Genomic DNA, 25,758 nt, shown 5'->3' with positions numbered 1-25,758 from the left:
CTAGTAATTACAATTCAAACAGTATGAATATCAGTATCTCTCAATCTAGACCATACCAGCAACCACGATCATTAGGAAAACTGCTGACTCGTCAGATATCCTCTACAAGGAGGGAAAGCCACAGGAGGTCATTGGTGAAAAGGCTGGCTGCTCACAGCCGCATCGAAGCATATCGATGGAAAGTTGACTGGAAGGGAAAACTGTGGTAGGAAAAGGTGCAGAAGCAACCGGGATGACCACAGCATTGAGAGGATTGGGATGACAAGTCGATTCAAGAACTTCGGAGAGTTTCAGCAGAGTGAACGGAGGCTGGTGTCAGTATCTCAGAGCCACTACACACAAACGTCTTCAGGAAAGGAACTAAAACAGTTTCAGTTCTGATATCAAACCACTGCTGACGCAGAGACACCGTCACAGCATCTTATCTGGACTGAGGAGAAAAAGGACTGAACTGATGCTCAGTGGTTCAAAGTCCTCTTTTCAGATTAAAGTCAGTTTTGTATTTTATTTTGAAATTAAGATGTTAAAGGCTGACGTCTGAAGAGTGAAGTCCAGTGTGAAGTTTCCACAGTCTGTGAAGAGTTGGTGTGCCCTGTCGTCTGCTGGTGCTGTTGGTGCTCCACGCCGTTTTATCAAGTCTAAAGTCAACCAGAAGATTTTAGAGCTCTTCGTGCTTCCATCTGCTGATGAACTTTTTGCATATGGATGGTTTGCCGACCATGTTATTACTGGGCTAACTCACCTGACCTGAATCCCAGGGAGGATCTATCAAAGCAACCTGGACGTCAGTAACACCTCAGCAGTGCCCCGAGCTGATCAACTCCACACACCAACACACTGATACAGTAATTCTGTTAATGGAGCCTCAACCAAGTACTGAGTGTATAAATGAAATGAAACTGGACACGTCTGTATTGTCAAACCTTCTTTTGAATGATCTTAAGAAATATTCAAATAATTAGACACATTGGATTTCTTATTTTAATGAGCTGAGCCAAAATCATCTGAATGAAAACAAAAAAGATGCTTCAGCATTTCATTTACATATAAAGGAAAAAGAAAATGAAGTTTATATTTTTAAATTAAATGATGAAAAAATAACCACCACAGCTTATTTAAAGTATTTCTGAGAATGTTTAGTAATATGACTCAAAAGGATCAAGGCCCTGCAAAGGCTTGCTAGCCTGTAAAAACTATACTTAGAATGGAAATGTGTTTTAAACCTCGGCAGGAGAAGCAAATGTGACCATTCACCAATTCATTGTGACCTGTCGTGCCTGTCAGGATGCTGGGACGATGTTGTTTAGTGGACATTTCTGTTCTCTTTCCTCTTCCTGTCTGGAGAATTTTCACACAAAGTATTTAAGCATACCTGCCAAAGGACTGAATGCGATTTTCCCAGCACACCATTTCCCTGCAAAACTCTGAGGGCAGGACATTCTGCCAGCACTACAGCAGGGTGGAAGTTGGTTTCCAGCAGCTTCAATTCATGTTGAAAACACGGCGCAAACATGAAAGTGAAAAACTGGCTCGCTGCTGCCACAGAAACCCATTTGTGCATTTCCTCGCTGACAGCCGAGGACTGAATGCTCTGGCGGAGACAGGTTTGTTTTCACGCTGGCACGGCTGGTATCCAGCTCTGAAGATAATGCACCGGCAGACACAGAGTCCCCCCCGCCAGCTCCACCCAGCCTACATCCAGCTCCTTCGCTGCTCAGATGGGACGACACCCTTAAAAAAATAAAAAGTTTAATAAATCCTCTGCTACTGTTAGATGATTTTCATCATAACCGAACAGACCTGTTTCTCCTTCCCGTGTTTTTATTTTCTGCCGTGTCTGTTTCTAATTAGCCGGGCACTCCCCCAGTAAATATCTACTCCCATGCTTTTCTTTCTTGCTTTGCCAGGTCTTCTTTGAACCGCAGTCACACTTTCAGCCATTTCCCCGTGAGTTTGTTTCTGCATTCCTTTTCTCCCTTCATTCCTCCGCTTTGGCCCTAGTTGAATTTGTTTGCGTGTGGACTGTATTTTGTATTTTTGTTGGTACAGTGGTTAGCACTGTTGCTGCATAGCAAGAAGGCCCTGAGTTTGATTCCAGCAATTGGCCGGGTCCTTTCTGTGTGGAGTTTGCATGTTTTCCTTGTGTCTGTGTGGGCTCTGGACTGTTGCATATAGTGGGGTTATGTTGTTCAGGGCGTACCCACCTTTCGTCCTGTAGTAGCTGGGATAGACTACAGCCCCCTCTCTACCCTCTTTGGGTATCAGAGTTTGTCTCAGGGGTCCGGGCTTGTATTTTCCTGCCCTTGCTGCAGTTGTGTGCCTTGCTTTTGCAATTAAGTGTGTGACCTCTTGCCTCACAATAAAGTGTATGCATTTGTGCATTTGTAGCCATCAAAGCAATAGTGGCCTGGCCCAGCGGACTTTGAGTGTGAGGAATAAAGATTAGTATGTGACCCAGTTGACAGTCATTGTGTTTCGGTCTTTGTCACCATCCCTGAGGGCTTTATACCCACAGCAAAGACTTTTGTCTGCAAGAACTCATAATTCACTACCTGTCAGGTATCTCTGCTGCTTCATTTCTTGCTTCACTCACACTCGTTCTGTGGATTGAATACAGAAAATGTGGAACTCACAGCTAAAGGATGATGAATGACTACAGGTTTTCTTGTATTTATAAACACCGGTTACATAAATATTCATTGCTGGAATGAAGTCTTGGCATCGTTGTGCATAATGCAATTAGCAAAAGGCACAAACTGCATCCAAATGTTGCCCACATTTTAGCCAGATTTCCAGAAAATTTGCAGAAGACGACCTGAAAAAAATGTGCTTCTGCCCACAAACACGCGTTGTTATAAACAGCTGGTGGTGCTAATTCTTCTGAGATCATTTAAAAGATTAAAATAAGAGTCAAACCTCAAAATGTGCATAAAACCAATAGATGGAAATGCACTTACAGGTCAGCGAAGTCTCGTTTCAGGTGACGAGAACATTCCTCCGTTTGTTTTTTACTTCTAATCGATGACTTTGACTTCCTCCCAGTCTGTACTGTGGCTAGTATACAGAGGCCTGTTGCTGACAGGCAGTTGAGTCCTGGGCAGCGTCTTTGGTTTCATAGCTAACCCCGAGAGTTGCGGATTTCCATTACATCACATCATGTTGTTGTAATTTTTCCAGCTGGTTGGTGTAAAGTTTCATTGAGCCTGTTCTTTTGTGAAGTTACAGAGTTCATGTTTATCACAGAGGAAATCCTGAGCGGTGTGCACACGTGTGGGTTGGAGCTCTGCTTCTCGTTTCCTCGCTCAAGGCCAACACAGCCTAGATCTGTGTGTGTGTGTGTGTGTGTGTATGTGCGTTTGTGTAAAATCTTAGGAGAGTTTATTAACAGAATCATTCCCCGCCTCGTTTTTTATTCAGCTCTTATCAGAACTGCTCGGTTTGCTGTGACGATAACTTTTTGTTCTCTCATATCTCCCCAATTGGTCATCGCTCCTTTCATCTCTCCACGTTTTCCTCCAGCCTGCAGATCTTTTTCTCAGGATCATCGTAGACGATCTGGTTGTTATTGTTGACTCTGGGCTGAGTTCAGCTCCTGTACAGCACCTGTGTGTCTGTGCTTGTGTATGTTGTTGCTGTTCCTGTGTGTTGAATACAAGCAGCAGGGGAAGAGGGTAGCCTATATGCTTATATAGTTATATATTACAGTACAGACAGACCTGCAATTACTGTTTATGAAAATTAGAGTAGCTACAATTAAGAATATAATGGGAATCAACCATCTGACAATATTATGTAATGATGTTTATATTCTATAGAGTATAGCGCTGTAATATTTTTATAGTAAGAAACTGTTTTTGTAGATTATAGGTGCACATTCTTTACTTTATTGTAATTTAACAGGAATCTTGTTCATATATTTATGAAAAAAGTGATACTTTAATGGAGGGCTTGGCCATATCATACCGGTACAATGTTAGGCAATGATAAGAAAATGAAATATTGCAATAGAATATGGGTAAAACGCGCATGCACAGTGCCTTTGTTTTCATACGCGCATGGTGGAAAAAGCATGGCGGCGACGGAGAATGAGAAGGGCAAAAGCGGTTCGTTGAATGAAACAGATGAACCAGAACTGGTTTGTAAGAATGTTGCAACTTCAGTGATGTGGAACTGGTTTGGTTTTCATCCGTCAGATACACAACAAAGCACATTTTTTTGCAGAACATGCAAGCGGGCCGTCGTTATTACCGTATTTTTCAGACTATAAGGCGCTCTTAAAAGCCTTAAGTTTTCTCACAAATCGACAGTGCGCCTTATGTATGAATTCTGGTTGTGCTTACTGACTCAAACCGATGTTATGTGGTACACGGCGCTGAATAATCTGTCAAAAAATGTTTTAGTACGACTTTGGTAAGCTACGAAGCCGCACCGCTGGATGGATTGTCTGAGCATTATGGCTACCGTAGTGAGGAGCCACAGTGATACGTACAGTGCTTCAACATAATATTACCGTATTGTGTGTGTATAAGGACCCCAGAATAGCACCTTTTAAGAGACATGCGTATGAGCACACAGTAGAACATGGGAATAGAGCAGCTGCGAGAGAATTCAGAGAGCAGCTGCTTGTTTAAGTGGAAATAAATTGATGGTGTTTTTTGCACTAATAAAGTTGTGGAGATGTAAAGTATTTTGTCTCGCATCAATTATATCGTCAGTTAAATCGTTATCGCAAATGTTGGCCATATTGCCCTGCCCTACTTTAATGAATCTTGCCCATTTACTTAGCTTTAAATACACGACGAACTGGAATCTAGTTTCTGTATGAACACATAATTCGCAGCGACACAAAACACCAAAATACCAGAAATGAAAACTACAGCCTGGTGGAACATTTCTCACAGAACATCCAGCTTTATTCATACAGTATGCAAAACAGCTGAGTGCTTTAATGTCTTGCACACTGTTGAGAACCAACAGGGGATATAATTTCTTTAAATTTAAAAACCATGTATGCACAGCTTACGTCAGGAGTTTCTTTCCTCACCAGAGTTTTCCTATTTTGGCTTCTTTTTGTAAAGTCCTGTGGAAAACACTCTCCTTCTTCCCACAGCACTCTGCACTGTGGGGAATCTTCATATTATCCAGTTACAGTTTTATCTCTGAAGTCAGATTTTGCGTTGATGTGCTGTGTTGTGTCAAAAAAAGACTTGAGAGTTTTAGCGAGAAGTTTCCGATTGATGCCACTTTTAAAGACTCCCCTCCCTTCTTGTTCCTCACATGCAGGCCTTTTAAGCCACCTCTCCTTGAGGAGGAGGAGGGCAGTGCCAGCTGGTATGATAGAGAATGGAAACTCTGGTCCACGACGCTCCGGTAAGTTTCAATCGGAGCATGGCTGGTGGAGAGCCCAGAATGAGGGTCAGTCTCCCGCCATCCCTCGGCACGAACAGGGATGTCGTATTACCCCCCCCCCTCATAATTTTCAGCTAACCTTCTCTCCACAGTGCCCTCCATCATATGCCTGCTGTTCGAGCTGTGCCCCTCCTCAGTTGTTTCCCCGCTAATTAAATTTGTGCCTAGCCATGTTGTATAAGTGCAGAGGAGAAAACCATCAATGCTAACCTTGATAGGAGTAGCATTGAGCTGTTGTGGTAGATGCATGAAAGCAGTTTGTTTGTGTGGATTTAAAAAAAAAGAGGCTGTGCTCACAGCTTTTGAAAGTGTGAATTGTTGATGAGGAAAATCAACAATGCTTTTAAAGAAGCTAGATAGCAGCTTGTGTGACTCTTTCCTCTTTTCAAGGTTCTTCTGTTTGGCGTTTTTTTTATTGATTTGCCTAATTATGCAGCATGATTTTAGTTGTTTTCTCAGCCAGAGGCAATCTGCTTTCAAAGCGGCTTTTCATCTAGGCCAGAAAGCAGATGGTAGAGGAATGCAGGCTGCCCGTCTGCTTCCTTGTTTTAGTTTTTGTCTGTAATTTTTTTTCGTGTTGTATTTTTTGCAATCTGCTACCTCAAATCATAGATACTCTATCAAAGAAACCAGCACGACTCTGTTTGATTATGAGAGATTTTTATATGTAACAGCCAAGAGTTGTGAACTGAAGACACTTCCTGCTTTGCACCACTCAGTGCCTGGCATGTAAAACGGCAGCAGCAGAGGGTGATGCACTCATTTACTGAAGTGACTCCTTGCACCATTCCTGTTGGACTGCCAGAGAAATACACTTATCCATGGTGGAGCAAACAAGGAGCAGTCACTTGAAGAAAGACTTTAAGAACAGAGCTCTAATCAACCATTTGTCATTGTCAAAAAATAAACATAGACTTTGAATCCATTAACACTGCTCTGGAATAGTTCCCATATTCAATGTAATTAAGGCTGTCGTCTATATGAGGCCTGCTGGGATTTAACAGGAGCTTAGCCTCCCTGTCACTGCTGTATATCTGCCAGGGGAAAGTCAGTGGTCTCTGAGGAGAAAGGAAAACAGTTTGGGAACAACAGGTAATGCCATTATGGCCACGATGAATGAGATGAGGAAGTGATTCACATCTTGATCCAACATTCAGTTTTATTCTGTTACTTTTTATTTATGTAGTGCCAATTAATTAAAAAAAAATCTGTTGCTTTGCATTTAATATGGGGGAGAAAACCCTAAAAATCCTGTGGAGGAACTTGGCAACAGTGGGGAGGAAGAACGCCCCTATAACCAGACTTAAGGAGGGGCCGCAGTCGGGAATCATAGGAAAGAAAAGACCAAAAAACCAAACCAAAGAGAGAACAAACAGTACAAAACACAAACTGTGGGAGAGAGCAGACAAAGTTAATAAACTATAATAGTGACATGAATCATTATTAAACACCTGCAAGTGATTTTTGACTGACGTCTCTCCACCACCACCATCGTAGAGACGAATAGCGTTCCTTCCTGTGCAGCTCCAGAAACCTGCAGAATCAGTGCAAAGGTCCATTGAAGCTGTCGTGATGGCACATGTTGGTTTAATTTCTTAATTATGCGCTTCATTTGTTATCTATTTTTATTTGATCTAAGGAGTGCTCCCTGACTATGGCCTAGCCCCAGTTTCTGCCTCTTTATTAGCACAAACAGTAAAAGCAAATTCAGCAGTGATAGTGATGAAAACACAAATCAAAGCTGCTCCACAGATTATAAATTATGGAGCAACTGCTGTAATGTAATATGAGATTGTCTGCTTAACATATTACTTGAGAGTAATCCAGCAGCAGCATGAGTGGCTGAGGGCTGCTTTACTGACCGAGCAAAAAAGTGCATTACAGTAGCTGGTAGAGATAAACGAGCACCTCCAGCTTCTCTTAAACAGTGCGTCCAAATGTATTAATACTTCTTAAGTGGAAAAAAGATCTAGAGAGGTGTTTAACATGGCTGCTACTCATGTTGAACTCATGATTCACTTGGTTTAAATAAAAAGATATAGCTGGATATCATCGGCAATTAAATCGCTTTAATACTAAAATTCCCATTGAAGAAAATATAAAATTAAAAGCATCATGGGGCAATTCAGCAACTTTCTTTTGGTGCTTTGGAGGAAAAAAGTATCCTCCCAAGCAATATACACATGTATTTGTTTTTGTAAATTATGGGAGGAGAGTATTTAAACGAATCATACAAATGTGTTTACTGAGGTTTGCAGCAGCCTGTTGAATGATACATACATGCATAAAGAGCTGCAGCTTCACATGGAAGAGTGATACATGCATATACACACACGACGCAATAATACTTCTTTAATATGCAAAGTGGTCAGGATCAGATGGTAAATGATATTTTGTGTTCTTCTGTATACATAGGTCAGCTGTTATACACTGATCTGAGGTATATATACTGGAATACTTTAGAACAGCAGTCCCCAACTGTTTTTGTGCCACGTACCGTGTCGCGGATAAATACAACAAAACAAAACCAGTACTGGTACCACAAAAGATTTATTCATTACACACGGGAAAAGACCCAGGGAAACTGAGTTAATGCTAAAACCCTGAAAACCATAAATTTCACACCCGAGCCTCAACTCTCGCTGCCCGGTACCAAACAACCGGTCCGTGGCCCGGGGGTTGGGGACTGCTGCTTTAGAAAAAGGCAGATTCAAGGTGTGAGATTTATTTGGCATAAAACCTACACTTAGACTTTTGTTAGTGTGTTACTCACTCATTCACTGGGTTTGCTCGCTTTTCACCAGCAGCATTGTAAGACAGTACGGAAATATCAGACATGGTCCCCAAATCATCTAGCAAAATAAAATATAAACCAGTTTTAAGATGTGCCTGAAAGGCCAGCGGTCACTGGTGTTACAAAGAGTCAAAGCATCCCACTACCCCCTGCAAACACAATGTTATTTCAAAAACAACCAAAGGCTGGTATTTTCTTGTCATTACAGCCTTTATTCACTGCATTAAGCCCCACATCAGCCTGTTTCTGCAGTGCAGTTTGAGTTCTATTGATCCAGCATGAACAGCTTGGTTGTATCTTTTTGTAAGAAATATATTAGAAATACTATGCTGGAACTTTTGGTAAAAATCTTGCATTTATTTACTCAAAGATGGATTTAATGCCCGATTCACAAGAATGCATGAATAATTAAATGTTTTTGTCCAGTGTAAATAGGCAGTAGCCGCAAATTATAGCGAGGGTACTTCTTTTTCAAGAGAGAGAAAGAAAATCCCAAACTTTTCTTTGTGAAGCACATTTATCCACAGTAATGCTTCAACAAGATTCACAGAAATTGATGGAGACATTTTCAATTGTGGGGCTTGCAAACTACCAGCCACAAGATCCTTTAGCCCGCCTTTGCCCGGGAAGACACATTAAAGTGTCCTGTCCCTGAAACAGCCTCAGCCTCTCTGATGGATATTCCAGCAGTGAAGGAGGCATTCATCATCATCATCATCATCATCCTTAGCCAGTGATGATATTCAGCTGTGTCTCAGGTCTTCATAAAGACGACCTGATGATGTCATTGGAGGTGCAAATAGCCCAAAATCAGGACCAATACTGCGTACATGCACACACATATTCTCACAGATGCTGCACAACAAGTGCCTACAGAGGATATATGTGTAGCTCAAACCGTCAGCCCAGATGTTGCAGAGACGGCGTGCTACAGTAATTAGCATGCTTGTGCTGCGAGCTGCATTGTTGATATGCAGTCCATGTCTGGATAAAGAATTCAGTTTCTCTCCAGCTGGCTTGGGCTCGGTGCTTTGCTAGAAATCATCCCTGCCTTTCTCTCACTGTGCACTTATATTTCTCAGTCTTTCCAAGCCTTTCACATCATGTTGAGCTCAGCTGCGGTCAGCTTTATTTGCTCAAACACATGAAAAAGTCATGACATTAAATGGATAGAACTAAATAAAAAACAAAATGAGTAAGCTCTTGGTATTTTACATTTAGCGCTTAAAATGATTAATATTATGTTGTGAATAAATATATTTAATGTGGTCATTGGTAATTCACCTCATTCTGGGTAAAGGAGACATAAGCACAAATAAACAACTGGGAAAAGATGCATCAGAACAGCCTTTATTTTTGCAGTATCAACATGTAAACATAAAAATGATAATGGCTAAATCAACCTATTTATATTTCACCAGTTAAAGAAATATAAACAAATACAGGCTATAGATGGGGCACTGAATGAATGAATGAATCCATGAAATGCTTCTCTTCAATTGTTTTGGGTTTATTTATGTAGAACCAGCTGACAGCGGTCACTTCAAAGTGTTTTACACCATAACAGAAGACGCTACAACGCTCTGACTGTCACTATGAGCAAGCACTTGGCGACAGTGGGAAGGAAGAACACAAGTTAATGGCATTAGATAATAAAAACAGCAGGAGTGAATCCACATACAGAAACTCAAAGTTCATTTACAGACTATAGTTGGTGGTAGATGGAGAGCCAGTAGACCTTTAGTCAAAGCTAAATGAATAATGAAATCAATGCTGACAGCTCTCATTAGAATAAAACATGCAATAATGTGAAACCAGAAACCCAACCTCTTCTCATCATCTGAAACAGATGCTAAGTGATGTAATGAGCATCCTTCGAAACCATCTTTACCCATCGGGTAAATGGTAAATGGCCTGTATTTATATAACGCTTTTCTAGTCCCTAAGGACCCCAAAGCGCTTTACATATCCAGTCATTCACCCATTCACACACACACTGGTGATGGCAAGCTACATTGTAGCCATAGCCACCCTGGGGCACACTGACAGAGGCGAGGCTGCTGGACACTGGCGCCACCGGGCCCTCTGACCACCACCAGTAGGCAACGGGTGAAGTGTCTTGCCCAAGGACACAACGACCGAGACTGTCCGAGCCGGGGCTCGAACCGGCAACCTTCCGATTACAAGACGAACTCCCAACTCTTGAGCCACGATCGCCCCTATCGGGGTTCAGTGAGTTTAATCGCGTTTAATCGCGGACACATGATGGAGTGAATTAACTTAACATGAGCAGCACTTGTGAACGGGACCCCTCAGTCATGACTCGCTCTGCTGCCTTTTCACAGCAGGAACCTTCACGCCGTGAAGTAGTTTGATCTCCTATGTCTTCTGGTCCTTGACTGAAGCAGCGGTGCATCATGCGGGAAGCTGTGAACGGGAGCAGGGAGGCAAGCGTTCACATATAAATCATCCAAAGTGGTGACCTCTCTTTGAGGGTGTTTTAGAAGTTAAGCAAAGAGGTGCACCTTCAGTCCTGCTATTCGGATAAAGTCGAGGTAAAATTTAAAAGTTTTAAGTTGTGTTTCAAACTTAAAACGTTTAAGTGTGTTTTGTTCAACACTAAAATATAACTGAGATGGACTCAGAGGCTGGATAGTGTCCCAGTATTCTCAGAGAGTGGTTAATGTCTAAGACACACCCTACAGATGTTTAAATGCACTTTGCATCCTGATTACCTCTGTGATTGTTATTCTACGTCTGCACATGACCTCTGACCTTACAGGAGGCCCATTAAGGAGAAACTGGAGGGATTTCCAAATGCACGAAGCACTAAATACCAAAAATGACCCACAGTGAACATTAGGGAACCTTGCAACCCTGAAACCCAAGACTACAAGATCAATCTCAGCGTGCTATAAATGTTAATGCAGCGGTAACCCAATGCAAATGACGCACATAACACAGCAAAAACAGCAATGCGTAGAACTACAAACCTACTTTTGGATTTGTGGGGATGGCTTTCTATTGGATTAACTTGAAGTGGGCACTCTGACTCAGTGCAAAGATACAGTAAAGGATACGTAAGGATATACCTACACACATCCCAATTTAGATTCACCGCGCATCCTCCTGCTATCATCATTTCATGCTTCGACCACTCAAAGTAAAGAAGCCCTCGGGCAGAACAGTAAACAGCGTTTGATGTTGCTGAACTGCATCCCAGCCTCATAAAAGAGGTGAATTTAAGGAATTTAAGGAATGCTATGTGCTTTGAAACATTAGGCACAGCAGACAGGTTGAAGCAGTATCTAAATGCAGCACAAAATAGGGTGAAAAACAACCAGAAATGAAGAGTATGATGTGGGTGTTGATGGAAATGGAGTCTTTTTTTTTGCTCGAGAGAGAGGCAGATGTTGCAGTAGAGGGAGGTGGTGGTGAAATGAGCGGTTTGTGGAGCGATCAGTGAGGAATGATTGGGAGATTCTGGAGGGATTTGGCGGTTCTGGTGGATTTTTGCTCTATTTTTTGAAGTGTGTCACATCTTTAAGCCCCCGACATGATTCTTCTTTAAAGTTTCTTTGGAAGTCAGTGAATTTCTTCCTAATTTTCTTTCTCTTGTGGCTTCAAATAGTGTTTTTATCCACATATCCTTAATATTTTTTACTAGCAATCATTTTATTGCCTTTATAGCAGGTTAATAAACTCTATATCTTGCACTTTTCCTATAAGTAAACAAACAGACTTTACCATAAACAAAGGTCAAGCTATACTTTCAGTGTCCTCCCTAAACTACCTGCTGTTTGAGACCATAGGTTATGGAGCAGTCTTTAAAAACACAGACTAAAATACCTAAAGTATTAACTTTATTAATTATCTGAATATCGTTGACTCTCTGTGGCATCTGGTGGTCACGCTGGTCACCTGTCTGAACGTATGTTGAAGCCACAGCTGTTTTCATCATTTACTGATGTTTCGCCTCTGCTGGCTCAAGAACTGGTGATTTAACCAACATTTAAAGTAACGACTCCGCTGCTTTCAGTCTTGACAACCTAACTGACACTTCATGTGCTTTGTGCATTCACGCCCTCATTAATATTTCAGCTGGTGTTTATGTTGTCTTCAGTCATTATCGGTTAACCAACGTGTAAACTGTTCAACATAATCCTCAACTTCTAGAATTTGAAATTAACCGACATCTTATTTCATCAGTTACTTTTTGTTTAACCGTTCGATCAACACCTCAGCTGCTTTTAGTGCTAACAGTTTCACTGATGCTCATCTTCATCTTGGATTTCTTCCGTTTGTGTCAATTTCATTAAAGTAGAAACTTCTTTAGTCAATCATTTAGCAGATATGATTATAATTTACTGTGTTGTGCTGGGTTTTGGATCCACAGTTAAAGTGTAGTAACAGCAGGATGTGTGAGGGTTTAGAGCACTAACCCGCCTTCCTATTTTCTCACATCCCAGAGAACCACTCTGCCCCTCCAGATGTCACCGGCTACACCAACAATACCGCCAACACCACCGCCACTGATGGCATCCAGGTGGAGAGAGCCCCGGGCGCTGGCACCGCAGCCCAAAGACAGACGCCCAAGTACGGCAACGCCGAGCTGATGGAGACCGGAGATGGTGAGTCAAGACTGGGAAATATGAACAGTTGCTCGTGTTTTACAAGGTGAAATTCGTTGATTATGTCGCATTTTCTTTGGGGAATTGCATCATATTTTCTGTCTTAGTGGATGTGAGGAACATCCTGATGATGATCATCATCATGAGATAAGAAAAGTTGAAGGCTAGAATGTTTTGCTACTTTGGATTCATGTGAGGCTTTTTTTGTTTCAATGTTTTCGTTTTTATTTTTCTTGCAAAAGTAAAACCAAAAAAGTTCATTCAGAATTTTCTGCAGGTGTTTCTCTTCTTCTTATCACAGGCAGGTGTATAATCTTGTAGTCTAAACAACATTAACTGTATCAGCAAAATCCAACAAAGAGTTTATCTTCATTCATGGTTATATAAACCGGCTCTTTGTAGTCCAGACGTGGCGGGGGATCAGATTTGGTTCGTAATGCCTTTTAGCACTGCAAAAGATGAATCCACAGATTCTGCAGAGACCTCAAAGATGACAGAGGTTGGCAGTTTGCTGGTTCGTAGTTCAATAATTCCTTCTCTGGAGGGACGCGAAGCTCCAGCAGACGGAGTTATTCATCAGACGATACACTGGATGCTGCCGCGGGCCGAGATGCTGAATGCTGCTCACAGCAAAGTGGTTTGATAGATCAGATGCCAGAGTTTGCACACGGGGCCCTGTCGGGATGTTTGGTTGAAAGAGATGCAACAAAGTAGACAGGATTTCATCTGAAATAACACTTTTTATTGTGTTGCTTCCAGTCGGGCTGCGCAGCCTTTTATTTCCAAAGATGAGCTTTAGTCGAAACATGTTTCATCATTTTTACTATTTTTTGAGCATTTCACATTTGATTTTAGAGGGTTTCCTGTGGCAGTTTAAAAAAAGTATTATATTCACTTTTTAAAGACTTTTTTAATCCTTTAAGGGCATTCTCCTTTTTATAACTTGGGTACATTTATCCAGAGGTCCATTGTTTTAACCACGTATGCAGTTCAGGGTTGCAGAGGAGGCTGGAGCCCAGGACAGCTGTCATTGGGCAAAAAACAGGATACACTTGGAAAGGTGGCTGAAGTACAGTATAAAACATGAGTTTTGCAGCATGTAGTGTATCGAGTCTTGCGATCAGGCATCTAGAAACCCAAAATATGAAAACAAAATATAATTTATCTGGATTTATCAGATGAATGAGAACAGAGTCCTTTTTCTGTGTAACGCAGATACTGTTCCTCCTCCTGTCGTGCCTCATTTTCGTCTGCAGCGCCTCATCGGTCACTGTTGCGACATGCATCTGTCGTTCACCATTTCATTCCCGCCCTGTTTCACCCGCTTTATGTTGAAATGTGGAACACGTGTGCAGCATGTGTGGGTGGATTAAAATTTGCACCGCCTAACATTTTAAGTTATGTCCGGGCAGAAGAAGATGTTTGGATGAAAGAAATGTACTTCCTGGTGAGCTGCTGAGGTCGGTCGCAGTTTGAGTTTTACATGAATGTACATTAACATCCACCCACGCACGCACAGCTGGTGTGAGTGTTGCAAGCTAACCTCTAACATCTGCAGTTCATACAGTGCAGTGGTCTTTTGCAAGGATAAATACAATGAATTAAATGTTGCATCTTTTGACTGGATAAATGTGAAACAGCCCAGGATGGGAAAAAAGAAGCTTTCTTTGTGTTCAGCTGCTTGAGAAAAGCCTGACGAGAGAAAAGGCAAACAAAAACAGCATAAGCACCCGAGGACTGCGGGGTGTGGAAACAAAAGTATTCGAGTTTCACTGAGTAGCGCTCCTTTACCTTCACACACAGACGAAATAATAATCTTAACAACATCACGTCTGTCTTTGGTTCACCCTGAAGCCCAAACCAAGTCTGCCAGTACATCTGTTTACATCCACATTTCAGTACTTAGACTTTCATTTTCCTTCTCTGTCTTAAGGCTACAAACTCTGTGGGTTTGAAAACGGCCTTAATGAAAGAGCAATTTGAGCCCACACCTCATCTCATACGCTATTTTTGCATTTTGAGTGTCATTTTGTACGGCGGCTGTCTTGATTGCTCACTCGAGGGCTCTTCAGTGTAGAGTTAAAACTTGGGGATTTTTTTTCTAGGACGGATGAAACGGGCTGCTCAGTGGAATCTGAAAGCAGCGACTACTTCACGTGTGCACCTGTGAAAGCACAATTAGAAAGTCTAAGCTATGACATGGATTAAAACGTGTGGTCTTTTTGTGTGTGTTTGTTCACACTCCACAGGTGTTCCAGTCAGCAGCAGAGTTTCAGCCAAAATACAGCAACTCGTCAACACTCTGAAGAGACCCAAACGGCCGCCATTAAGAGAGTTTTTCGTTGATGACTTTGAAGAGCTTTTGGAGGGTAACAGCTTCTCTTTTCACTCTCAAAAATACTTGAAAATACGTGTTTTTGTATATTTTGATTCACTTTCTTGCAAAAATGTGTGAAATTCAGAAAAATTCAGAAAGAGCGATACACAACATGCAAAGAAAGTTAAATGAACAACTGCAGCCAATTGAGGAAAGACTTGGTTGCCCCCTAGTGCTTAGACCACCCCCTCATCCACATTAGAAGATGGGATATGAACATCGAGAGTGGTCAGCAGCTGCACCAAAAACCTCCCTGTGAATGCTTTGATTGCTAGCAGATTGCAGTGATTTGGTGTATTTTGCATGGAAGGTGCTGACTTGTCTGCAAACACTCGCTGAGCAGTAGTGAAACTTGTGCGACACAAGCTGGAAATGGAGAACCTTCAAAGTAAAAGCTGTGGCCTACCATTGCAACAACTTTCCAAAAGGGAAACTTTAACGTTGCATCAGACTTCTCATAGTTTCTTCCAGCAGCCAACAGATTACACGTTTTTCCTTAGTGACCAGTGGTTGCCAGGGTGTCACCAACCAGTCTCTAGGTAGCGTGGTTAGAGGCTAAATTGGGTCACTTAGCTTAGCTTCTTATATTGGTGGCTTTTTTGGTGATTCCTTGACGTCTAACAGTTAATCTGTGTGATGCACTCATACGGTTTATGCTAACCTAGCTTGTTAGCATTAGCCAATAACTTGGTACTCCAGCCTATCCTGATATTTTGGCTCCAACCCCCCAACACAGCTGGAGCCATAATGCAGATCTCCAGGCTTAAAACAAATATGTAACATTACAATGATTCTGCCAGTCTTTCTTTCAGTGTTGACTTACAGTTGAGTGGTGCTAAAAACATATATTTTGCTATAACTTTTGAAAAATAATCTATGCAGACAAATGACTAAACCTCATTCCCTAAAGTCTCCTCTGACAAAGCCGAGTCTAACTGATGAATATTTCCTTCTGTTTTCAGTATCAAACGCTGCAGAGCCAGAAGTTAATTCATAATTTAAGCATGAATAGCAAATGTTGGAAAGATTGTTTGGTTCAGCATGTCGTTGAAATTCATTAGCAGGGCATTTTGCTAGATTAAAAGCTCTTTCCTGTGAACTTTCTGTCTTACAGCAGTGGTGACATGCAGTAAATGTTTCATTATTCCTAACACACACATTTCTACATGGCTGTATAATGAAGTCAACTCATAAGAATAAACAATTCTGTTTTATGATATTCTGTTGTATTGTACGGGTTAATTTAATATCAGCTTTGTCATATTGTTCATGTAAAAGGTCGCTGGTTGAAATTATGTCTTTTCAATCTATTAAAAAAGCATAAAAGCAAAGTTAAAGAGAAAAACAAGTGTCTTGATATTTGATGTCCTGTAATCTGCAATAAAAGTTGCAGATCGTAAAGAACCAAGAAACATCAATGTATTAATTTCACTGAATGTGACCTGAACAGCTGGACTGATTATTTTAGGAAACTTGACTTAAATGGGAGAAAATAGTTCATTTGTGGTGGTTTGATGGTCGGGTGAATATTTTGGATGTGGTTGACGTGACCACTGTTTGCCTTTAAAACGTTTTACAGTAGTGGGCAAGAACGTTCCTCTTAGGAAAGTTCCTGGATTCAGGCGTCTCATCCGTCTCTTCCTGTAAATCCAAACTGACCTCAGGACGTTGACCATCTGTAGCAGGTCTTCCATTTTTCCCTCATGTAGCACTGGGTGTATGTTTGGCCTTGTTACCATGCTGCAGAATGCATTTGTGACCATATTTTCTCCACCTTATTTCCTAAAATAACTGGTCACTGTAATTTAAACAAACATTTAAAAGATATTATTTCATATGTCCTCCTCTGCTGAGTATTTTTGGTGCTTGTTAAATCAATCTTATACAAATATAAGTAAAAATGACTAAAAATTATTTTCTTATTCTATTTTCTTGTGCCCACCTGCAGTCCAGCAGCCAGACCCTAACCAGCCCAAGGCTGAAGGGGCACAGATGGTACCCATGCGGGGTGAGCAGCTGGGCGTGGTGACCAACTGGCCCCCTTCTCTGGAGGCAGCTCTTCAGAGGTGGGGCACCATCTCTCCGAAGGCCCCGTGTCTCACCACCATGGACACCAACGGCAAGCCGCTCTACGTGCTCACATATGGTAGGTCTTGGAAATCCTGCGTCGCGGCATGTCATCCCTAAGGTCAAATCTTCGGATCTGAGCTGAAGGAGAAAGGGTTGAAATATTTTTGTGTGAAGACAAATATCCAAAATGAACATCGGACACCTCTCATGACCACAAATAAATCGTCCTAGCAACCAGTCTTCAAAATACTGTCATAACACACGATGAAAGAGGACAAAAAATGTTTGTAATATGTGCATAAAAGAGGGTTTTTCTTTTTCTTTGAACTGCATCTTGTTTTCGGCACATATGGTGGCTTTTCCAAGCTGATTAAGTGAAGCACCAAACAATGTTTAACACCCGCTGTGTGAGCATAATTCCCCTAATGGCAGCCAGACAGGGTGCTAAGCACATTAGCAAAGTGTGAAGAAAGATGCCTGAAAAGAAAACTGTTCTGCTATAGAGGGTGGAAAAGTTTTTTTTTATCCTGAAGGTTCAAACTTTGAGAAAATGTTTTAAGATGAATTTTTTCCTGTGCGACTTTCAGCACAGCTTCCTGAAAAAATATTAAAACCTTTCCCAAGATGCCCTCTAGTACTAGTTTGTGTACACGGACTCGGCTGACTTTGGTGCTCTATTGCAAACATTAATGGTTATGGACACCAATCTTTGCTTTTGCAGAAGCAAGCAGTGCTAGACCACAGTGCATCCTGCAGAAATACAAATCTCGAATCCGTCAGCACAACGTAAACATTAACTAAAGCAAGTCTTTAGTAGCCATAAATGAGAACATGTAGCAAAGTAAACAGTAATATAACCCAATACCAAACATGTAACAGCCTTCTGGCCCCCAGCACTGCCATCGTCCCAGCTCCCTAAACACATTGGCTGCAGCTGAATCGCATCACGTCGTCCCCCGGCTCAATGCCACAGTTTAAATCTACACCCAAATTGGAACAAGTTCTCTTGTTCTTCGCTTGAAGGCGACCGAGTTATTCATCTCCCAAACAGCAGCAGAGAAAACGACTTCAGGTCCGGAGGGTATGAAGAAATTTAGCTGCCGTGAACAGAGCTGCTTCTCTCAGGGTCCTCATGAATTTAGAGTCAAACCTCCCAGCTGTACAGAGGAGAGAATGAAATTACACTGAGAGGACTCCAGACACATCACACCACGCATACCCTGCATCATGCAGGCATGCACCCAAATGAATTGGAAGAAGCTCTCAGATCTTTTAGTTAAAGCTGCAGCGTGGCCCCCAGTGACAACGAAGAGGTTTCATAACAAGTAAAAAACTCCGGCTCGAAGTCTAAAATAGTCAGTATATTATAATGATGAGTGGACTAAAGCATGCTAGTGTAATTTTTGTCCAGCTTCAAATTTCAGTTGGGTGTTTGTGTTAGAGATGGATAAATCCAAACATTGATAGCACTGATACCAACGCTGGTATTGGTATTGTACCAATACTAGTGCGTTAGGATGGATACATTGTTTCTGTTCAGTATGCAGTCCACTGAATTGTTTTAAATAAATTATTTTTATGGAAACGGAAAAAAAAAATTCAGACATCAACTATGAAATATATCTGAACTGTCATGCTGGCGCGATATGGCAGCCTCGCTTCTGTCAGTCTGTCCCAGGGCAGCTGTGGCTACAACTGTAGCTGCCTCCACCAGTGTGTGAATGTGAGAGTGAATGAATAGTGGCATTGTAAAGCGCTTTGGGTGCCTTGAAAAGCGCTAAATAAATGCAATCCATTATTATTATTATTATTATTATTATTATTATTATTATTATTATTATTATTATGTCTTTTTAGTTATATCCTGTCTAAAAAAGTCTCCAAAAAAAGTTTCAAAATAGACAAAAAGCTAAAAATTTATTGTGGAAAATAATCATAATCACAGTAATCGCAGTAAATCATGATGATTAAGTGGTCATTAAAAGCAGGTGCTTCAGAATTTGCAAACTGATGATGATTCATGGTCCGGTGTCCTGAAACTTTTACATGTGTCCCTGCTGCAACACACATGAATAAAATTAGTAGGTCATTAGTAAGAACTTGACTGCACCTCGATCTCAAGTTCAAGGTCAGAGGTCAAGTTTTCTGAAAATCTTGTGAATACAACAAATCTGTTAGGAGGCTGAGGGATACAACTGGCCGCGCCATTATTTTTATATCTATCTTTTTATATCTATCTTCACTTGGAATCGGATCAATACCAAAGATGCACAACACTAGTGTATGTATTTGTCCACCCAACCCATCACCTAACACCTATTTCTTTTTTGAATGGCAACACTCCTTAAATGGGTCAGAACAAGTGGTCAGTCCAGTGTTTTTCAGTAAGAGGCCTTGTTGTGTTCTCATTCAAAATGATGAAAGTTGAAGTACACCTAAGTGTCATTTCTTATCTCTGTTGATGTTGATGGCGCTCGAGCACCTTTCTCGCACGCATGAGTTCACACATGCAGGATTAACATGAATAGGCGGCAACTTTACTGCAGGTGCTTCAAATTGGCACTGGATGTGTGTGTGTTTGTGTGTTTATATGCGTGTGTGACTGAACTAACTGATTCGTGGGGAGCGAGCTCGCTGCCGATGATGAGGCGATATGAGCGCTCACCAGACTGTGAAATGTCTTCAGCCAGCGCTCGGAGACCGCCACCAGAGACAAAATCACGGTGAGATTATGTGTGTGTGTGTGTGTGTGTGTGTGTGTGTGTGTGTGTGTGTGTGTGTGTGTGCAGTGCAGTGCAGTGCTGAATCTAAAGTTCAGCCATTCTCTCTTCCCATGTCTGCCGCATCTTTCATTCCTGTCGTGTCTTCCCTTTGATGTCGGCCAACAAAGACAAACTTGTTTTGTATCTTCCTTTCGAGTCGTCCTCCGTCTCTGGAGAACAGAGAGAATTCATGATACAGAATTCTCCAGCTGTCCTTAAACTCAACCCTCACCGCTCTGCACTGCAGATAACCCCACGTAAGAGGCAGGACACAGACATATTTCTATTTCCATAGACGAGAAGTTTCTCGGCACGCTTTGATCCTCTGGTGTTATTCTCCAACAAATCACATTATCGATAAATCTGCTCGGGTTTGTGTTCAGCGTGCAGAGGAAGCGTAAACTTTTTATTTCTCTGTGTGTTTGGGATGCTCTCACTTTGATGTCTTCCTTTGATTATCCTTCTGTCCATCTGCTTTTGTTTGGAGTGTTCTCTGCAAGAAATACAAATCTTCTGTCTGCAGATATTAGCTCATCATCTTTTCTTATGTTCCCACTTAATCCTTTACTTAGAGGCAGTGCCCATGGTAGTAAACAGTATGTTTAACAATCCTATGGAGCAAATATGGAACCTTTGGCTGAATAATAATGATGTTTTCTCCAAAGACTGTATATAAAAAAGGACTGTAGTAGAGTCCACAAATGCACAGTTTCTCTCTACTCGAGGAGAGAGAAGCTGTGCATTCTTCACAGTCCAGAATCATTATGTTCATCATTATGTTTATCTCATACTGGGAATTGGGTCAGATCCTTAGTTTATCCCAAAATCAATAAGAGGCAGTCAGAGGAAATAGAAGTCAACAGGTCCAGCAAGTAGATAGGTTCGTTTATAATTTCCTCCAACAAGCTTTCCTGACATCACCTGTAAACAACAGGACGGAGGGGGCTTCGCTTTTAAGAAATGATGTTCGTAGCTGATGTTTGTCTGCAGTTAACTTTGCTTTTTGTGGTCCAAACTGTCTATTTTCCTCCCGGGATCCTAAAAGCTTTTCTTCATTTCATTAGTTCAGACAAACACCAGGAAAAAAACTCATTTAGCATTAAAAAACAAGAAGGAATTCATGCTGGATCGCCCATGCATAATATCTGCATCTGCCAGTCTGAATTAGGAGGGAGAAAAGAAATAGGAAGGAAACTGATTCCATTGTTGTGAGTTACTGCATTAATGAACAGAGCGGGGTCCGTCTGGCAGGGAAAATGAAACAGATCAGATAATATTTAATAACTTTATATTTACAGGGAGATTGAAAGCTCCTTGACAGACACCTTCTGTAAGAAGAAAGTATTTTTAAACTGCTTTGTAAGCGCTTGGTTTGTGTTACCTAAAGTTTAAAGTAAAAACCGCACTTATCTAGACACTGAATCTCTTTATCTGTTTAATGTCATCCTAATGGCGCCTATATGACTTCCTTTAATGTCCTGAGGCTTTGACCATAACTGCAAAGTATCAGCCTGCATGGATCCAATTACACCAAAGTCACGAGGAGCATTTGATTTATTGAATGTTATGAAATCTATACGATTTTCTTCATACCAGTCCGTCCGCGAGGTGTACCGTCAAACTTCAAAGTATTTTGAAAATCACGTGTCATATCAGTGCTGTAATTTGTTACATATGGGGGCTCATGTTGTCATCCTCTGTTCCCACAGAGATATTTCTTTCATGCTTTTATTGGGTACAGAAAGGTTTCCTGACAGTCCACTCCTTGATCTCTAGTGGACGTATTTCATCAACAACATCTTGAACTTGTTATCGGTCACTTCAAACCATTTCTCAAAGACGTGCTTCACCTTTTATCTGTCTGCATGAGATATTGTGTGACGCCATCGTTTAAATGTTTTTGCAGGTAAACTGTGGTCCAGAAGTGTGAAGGTGGCGTACAATCTGCTGCACAAACTGGGAACCAAACAAGAACCGCTCGTGAGACCTGGAGACCGGGTGAGTGAGGCAGAAACATTCATGATGCTGATGGGCTGAGATGGAGAGAGCCACAAAGGGAACAAAGGGGCAGATTTTCCAAGGGGGGGAAATTAGTGTGAGGCCACAATTGGGGTGAAAAAGAGAAAAGGATCTGCAAGTGATCTGCTAACACAGAAACAGGCAGTTCATTCCAATAATGTGTTGTAGGGTCATCAGATGTGGCTTTATGAGACACCCAGTCAACCGTCAGACCTCAGTTCTTGACATGAGAGTTGTCTTAGTTCATTTTAGCTCACTTTGTTTGGTTTCTGTGTTATTTTTTTAAATTGTAAGACGTTTGGAGTAGGTTATGTAATCCAATACGTTTGAGACACTCCCATGTAGTGTCAGTTAGTGTGTGCACAAGCGCCTCATGCAGGAACTGCACTGTTTGCAGCTCCCACATTGGCTTCAGTTTCCAGCTCCGGAGGGTGTTTCTTTATTAGTTTATATTTTTTGTTTATTTGTTTTTTAAAAAACTGAAAGGATTGAGCGGAGAGCCTGTTCACTGTCCATGGTACTGAAACATAAAAACGTTTATTAATAAAAGTTGATTAATAAAGCTGCTTTACTTTACGGAGAAAGAACATCGGGCCAGTAAATGAAGGTTGTTGTAGCGACAGACGACACGTTTTTTTTAGTTGCTGGGTTCATGGAGTCTTTGAGTGAGGACAACTTGAGGTTGGCGTAGGTTAGAAAACAACTCGGTGTTCTTCTTCTAACAAAATGTTTTGCAAAGCGTGTTAAGATTGCAGTTGTCATTCGGTTAAGTATTGCTGCAGTTGGCTACTAATTGGCTGCTGTATGATTCATTTCTATGCACTCTTTTTAAAATTTTGGAACTTTAAGTGAAACTTGTAAAATTCATATGCAGTAAAGTGTGACCATACGTTTCTATGTCTAACGTTTCACTGCAGGTTTTTTCTTTGTTAATCCTTTCAGACAGATAACAGTGCTGAAGGTCACTGTGTTCCTGGATAGTAATTATAATTGATTTTCATTGCTATCACCGGACAGTCAGACTGGTTTACCGTTTCATTACATTTTACCTTTTCAACCTTCTGTTTTGTTCAGACCTGTCAGTAACAAGTGACACATTTTTCCTGCGTATGACACTTTTCATCAACAAGGAAGCTGTCAGAGCGGTTTCCTGAGGCAGTTCCTTTTTTTCCACGATCAAAGAAATGTGTCAATTTAATTTTTTTTCACCCAGAACCTTTGGTGCGTGTCCTCCTCTCTCTCCTCTCTCATTTCTACAGCTTCACTTTAATACTCTATAACAAGAAAAATGCTATAGCATAATATTTGTAAGAAGTTATTCCAGTGAGCTATTATGAAGCATCCTGTATAAAGAGCTGGACTCACAAACATCAGCCTCTTCCCGCTTTTTTTCTTTTGGTATTTGCAAATCAAAAAGCAGCGAGAGAGTTTGTTGACGTCACCTCTCAGTATTTTTGCAAAATCCTTTGCAGCCCGCCACATGGAGGTTACTTAATACTTTAAACATGGACTCTTGCATTGTGCTTCCTTTCTTCTGTTCCATTCTAATCATCACGTTATGCTCAGAGCCCTATTACCCAACACTCCACATGCCTCCACACATGAAATCATGCTTAAGTGGAAAAAGGTTCAGTAATGCTCCCACATGTTTCTGCTGCCACGTGACACCCATACTTCTTGCCCCTCGTTCTTCTTTATTTTAAGCTTAATTTCCAGCTCAGTGGGAGACGAGTCGAGACTGGCTCCATGCCAGCGTGTGAAGGCTGTGTGTTTTAATTACATTGCAAATTCTTTCCCCCTTAATTTGTTTAGAAGACATTTTTGCTGGAGCTTTTAGAGAAATTACACTGCATGTTTTCAGTATCTCACCTGAGCAGAATGCTTTGCAGAACGATTAAACAAATAGGTTTCAACAGGAGAATGTTTAGAAAGCCGATGAGATTTAATTACACGCGAGCAACAATAAAGGAGTTGTTACTTTATGAAATTACGTTAGAGGTTTTGTGTTTCTGTGCAGAGAAACGAGTTCAGTAAGTTTTCAGGGAATGATGCTGCTGAAGAATCAGATAAAGTTGTGGATGTGGTTTCTCTTTAAAAAGTCCTCTTGCGCCAAGTTTTGTTTTTGAATTACATTTTTAATATGACATCATTATTGCCAGGAGACTGCAGATCCAAATGAACTCTAACTCTGGCACAGTGCATCAAATGGCAGTAAATTTCAAAATTTAAATACAAAATTAGTTTTTTGAAAAGCTGAGGTGTCATGTGACATGGGAGGAGTCATTACAGAGGTGTAAAAACTAAAATGAGAAAGGAGTAAAAAACATTTCCCAGAGCCTCTGAGCGCCACACAATCATCACATCAAGTTCATTAAATTCAATACATTATTTCTTTTATTTTTTTTATTATTACATTCACTTAGATTTTTACTTTTTAATGAGAGCGTTATATATATTTAAATCATTTCCAGCACCGAGACCTGAATAACTTTATCTCGTTCTGTCATTTGTCTTTATGATGAATGACAATAAAGAACTTTCAACCAAGAAGTGTTAATCCCATAATGCACGGTGCTCTCAGTCGTACCTGTCCAGTACGACTGATGGATGGATTGTCTGAGATTTGCACTGAATTTCTCTTTTTTTCCCATTTTTGTCACGTGCATACCCTCCACATCAGAACATGCATATGATATTTCTGTTGGTGTTTAAGTTTGAGGTTCAAAGCAATCGCCACTGTGATTGTGCTGTAGAAACAGATAAAGGTAGAAATGGTTCATTTACCTATTGTAGTCCAGGCTCTGGCTGCTGGGCTGGGGGTCAGCATACACTCGTCTGTAACACCGCTCTGGGTTCTTCACTAGCTTTTTGTTAGCATGCTGTCTGTGCAGATACTTGTATTAGCAGTATAATGCAGTCATTTCATGCAGTTTGAACTTCACCATCACACTTTGGTCCTTCTGTGCAATAATAACAAAAGTATCATATTTCATTCCTGATTGTATACAAGTGCACAGGAAGTGTTTTTTTTCTTCTACGCTTTCATTGTGCAGATAATTGAAGGACCCATGCTTGTATTAACATCACTGTAACTGTGATGTCCATTACCACTACAGAACACAACGCTGCAACATGTAACTAGTTAATGGCATAGCTGCATTACAGCCGTTCTTTTTGTGTCGTGCCTGTTATGCAAGTCTTGTTGAGATCGGGTTTCCTCACTGCAGAGAGAACGCTTAACGAGGATCAGATGGAAGTTGTAATAATTTAGTATTTACTTGGTACCAAAGAAAGCTGATGCAACAGCGTATCTTTACAGTTTGTGTTATCTCAGTTTTGACATTGTTCTCCCACCCAGATCATTTTTCTATTTTCAGACAGATATTCCTCTTTATTCATTCGATACCTTCTAGTCTTCTTTCTGATTTTTCATGAAGCATGAATAGCTCTGCATGTTTTGCATCAAGAACTTCCAGTGAATCCATGGCAGTTCAGTTCAATTCAGTTTTATCTATGTAGCACCAAATTACAATACCAAGACTATATAAATTGTAAGGTTAACAATAAAAGAGAGAAACGCATTTGGCGAAAGTGGGAAGGAAAAACTGTGAACCAGGCTCAGGGAGGGGCGGCGTCTGCTGTGGGAGACGGGACAAACGTCACACTGAGATATGGGATGTAAACAAAACAAGTGGG

At 41.1% G+C, this 25,758-nt stretch overlaps 2 protein-coding genes across 8 annotated transcripts in view; one reads left to right on the top strand and one right to left on the bottom strand.

Annotated features, from left to right (window-relative positions):
* Window positions 1-25,758, bottom strand: part of LOC109195563 (tripartite motif-containing protein 16) — a 1,176,058-nt gene that overhangs the window by 975,871 nt on the left and 174,429 nt on the right. The window lies entirely within an intron of this gene.
* LOC100692302 (disco-interacting protein 2 homolog C) overlaps window positions 1-25,758 on the top strand; it is a 217,627-nt gene that overhangs the window by 143,138 nt on the left and 48,731 nt on the right. For 6 of the 7 annotated variants that reach the window (XM_019347723.2, XM_013265983.3, XM_019347718.2 and 3 more), the window contains 5 exons: window positions 5,284-5,370; window positions 12,673-12,834; window positions 15,084-15,203; window positions 17,160-17,357; window positions 21,950-22,041. In XM_019347723.2, the coding sequence (XP_019203268.1) occupies window positions 5,284-5,370; window positions 12,673-12,834; window positions 15,084-15,203; window positions 17,160-17,357; window positions 21,950-22,041 (659 nt within the window). The remainder of the gene's footprint in view (window positions 1-5,283; window positions 5,371-12,672; window positions 12,835-15,083; window positions 15,204-17,159; window positions 17,358-21,949; window positions 22,042-25,758) is intronic. The other variant, XM_019347721.2, reaches the window with a different exon arrangement.

Source organism: Oreochromis niloticus, linkage group LG18, assembly GCF_001858045.2.
Source record: "Oreochromis niloticus isolate F11D_XX linkage group LG18, O_niloticus_UMD_NMBU, whole genome shotgun sequence".
In the NCBI taxonomy this organism is placed as follows: domain Eukaryota; kingdom Metazoa; phylum Chordata; class Actinopteri; order Cichliformes; family Cichlidae; genus Oreochromis; species Oreochromis niloticus.
Note: the sequence above shows the minus strand (reverse complement) of the source record. Positions and strands in the feature narration are given on the sequence as shown.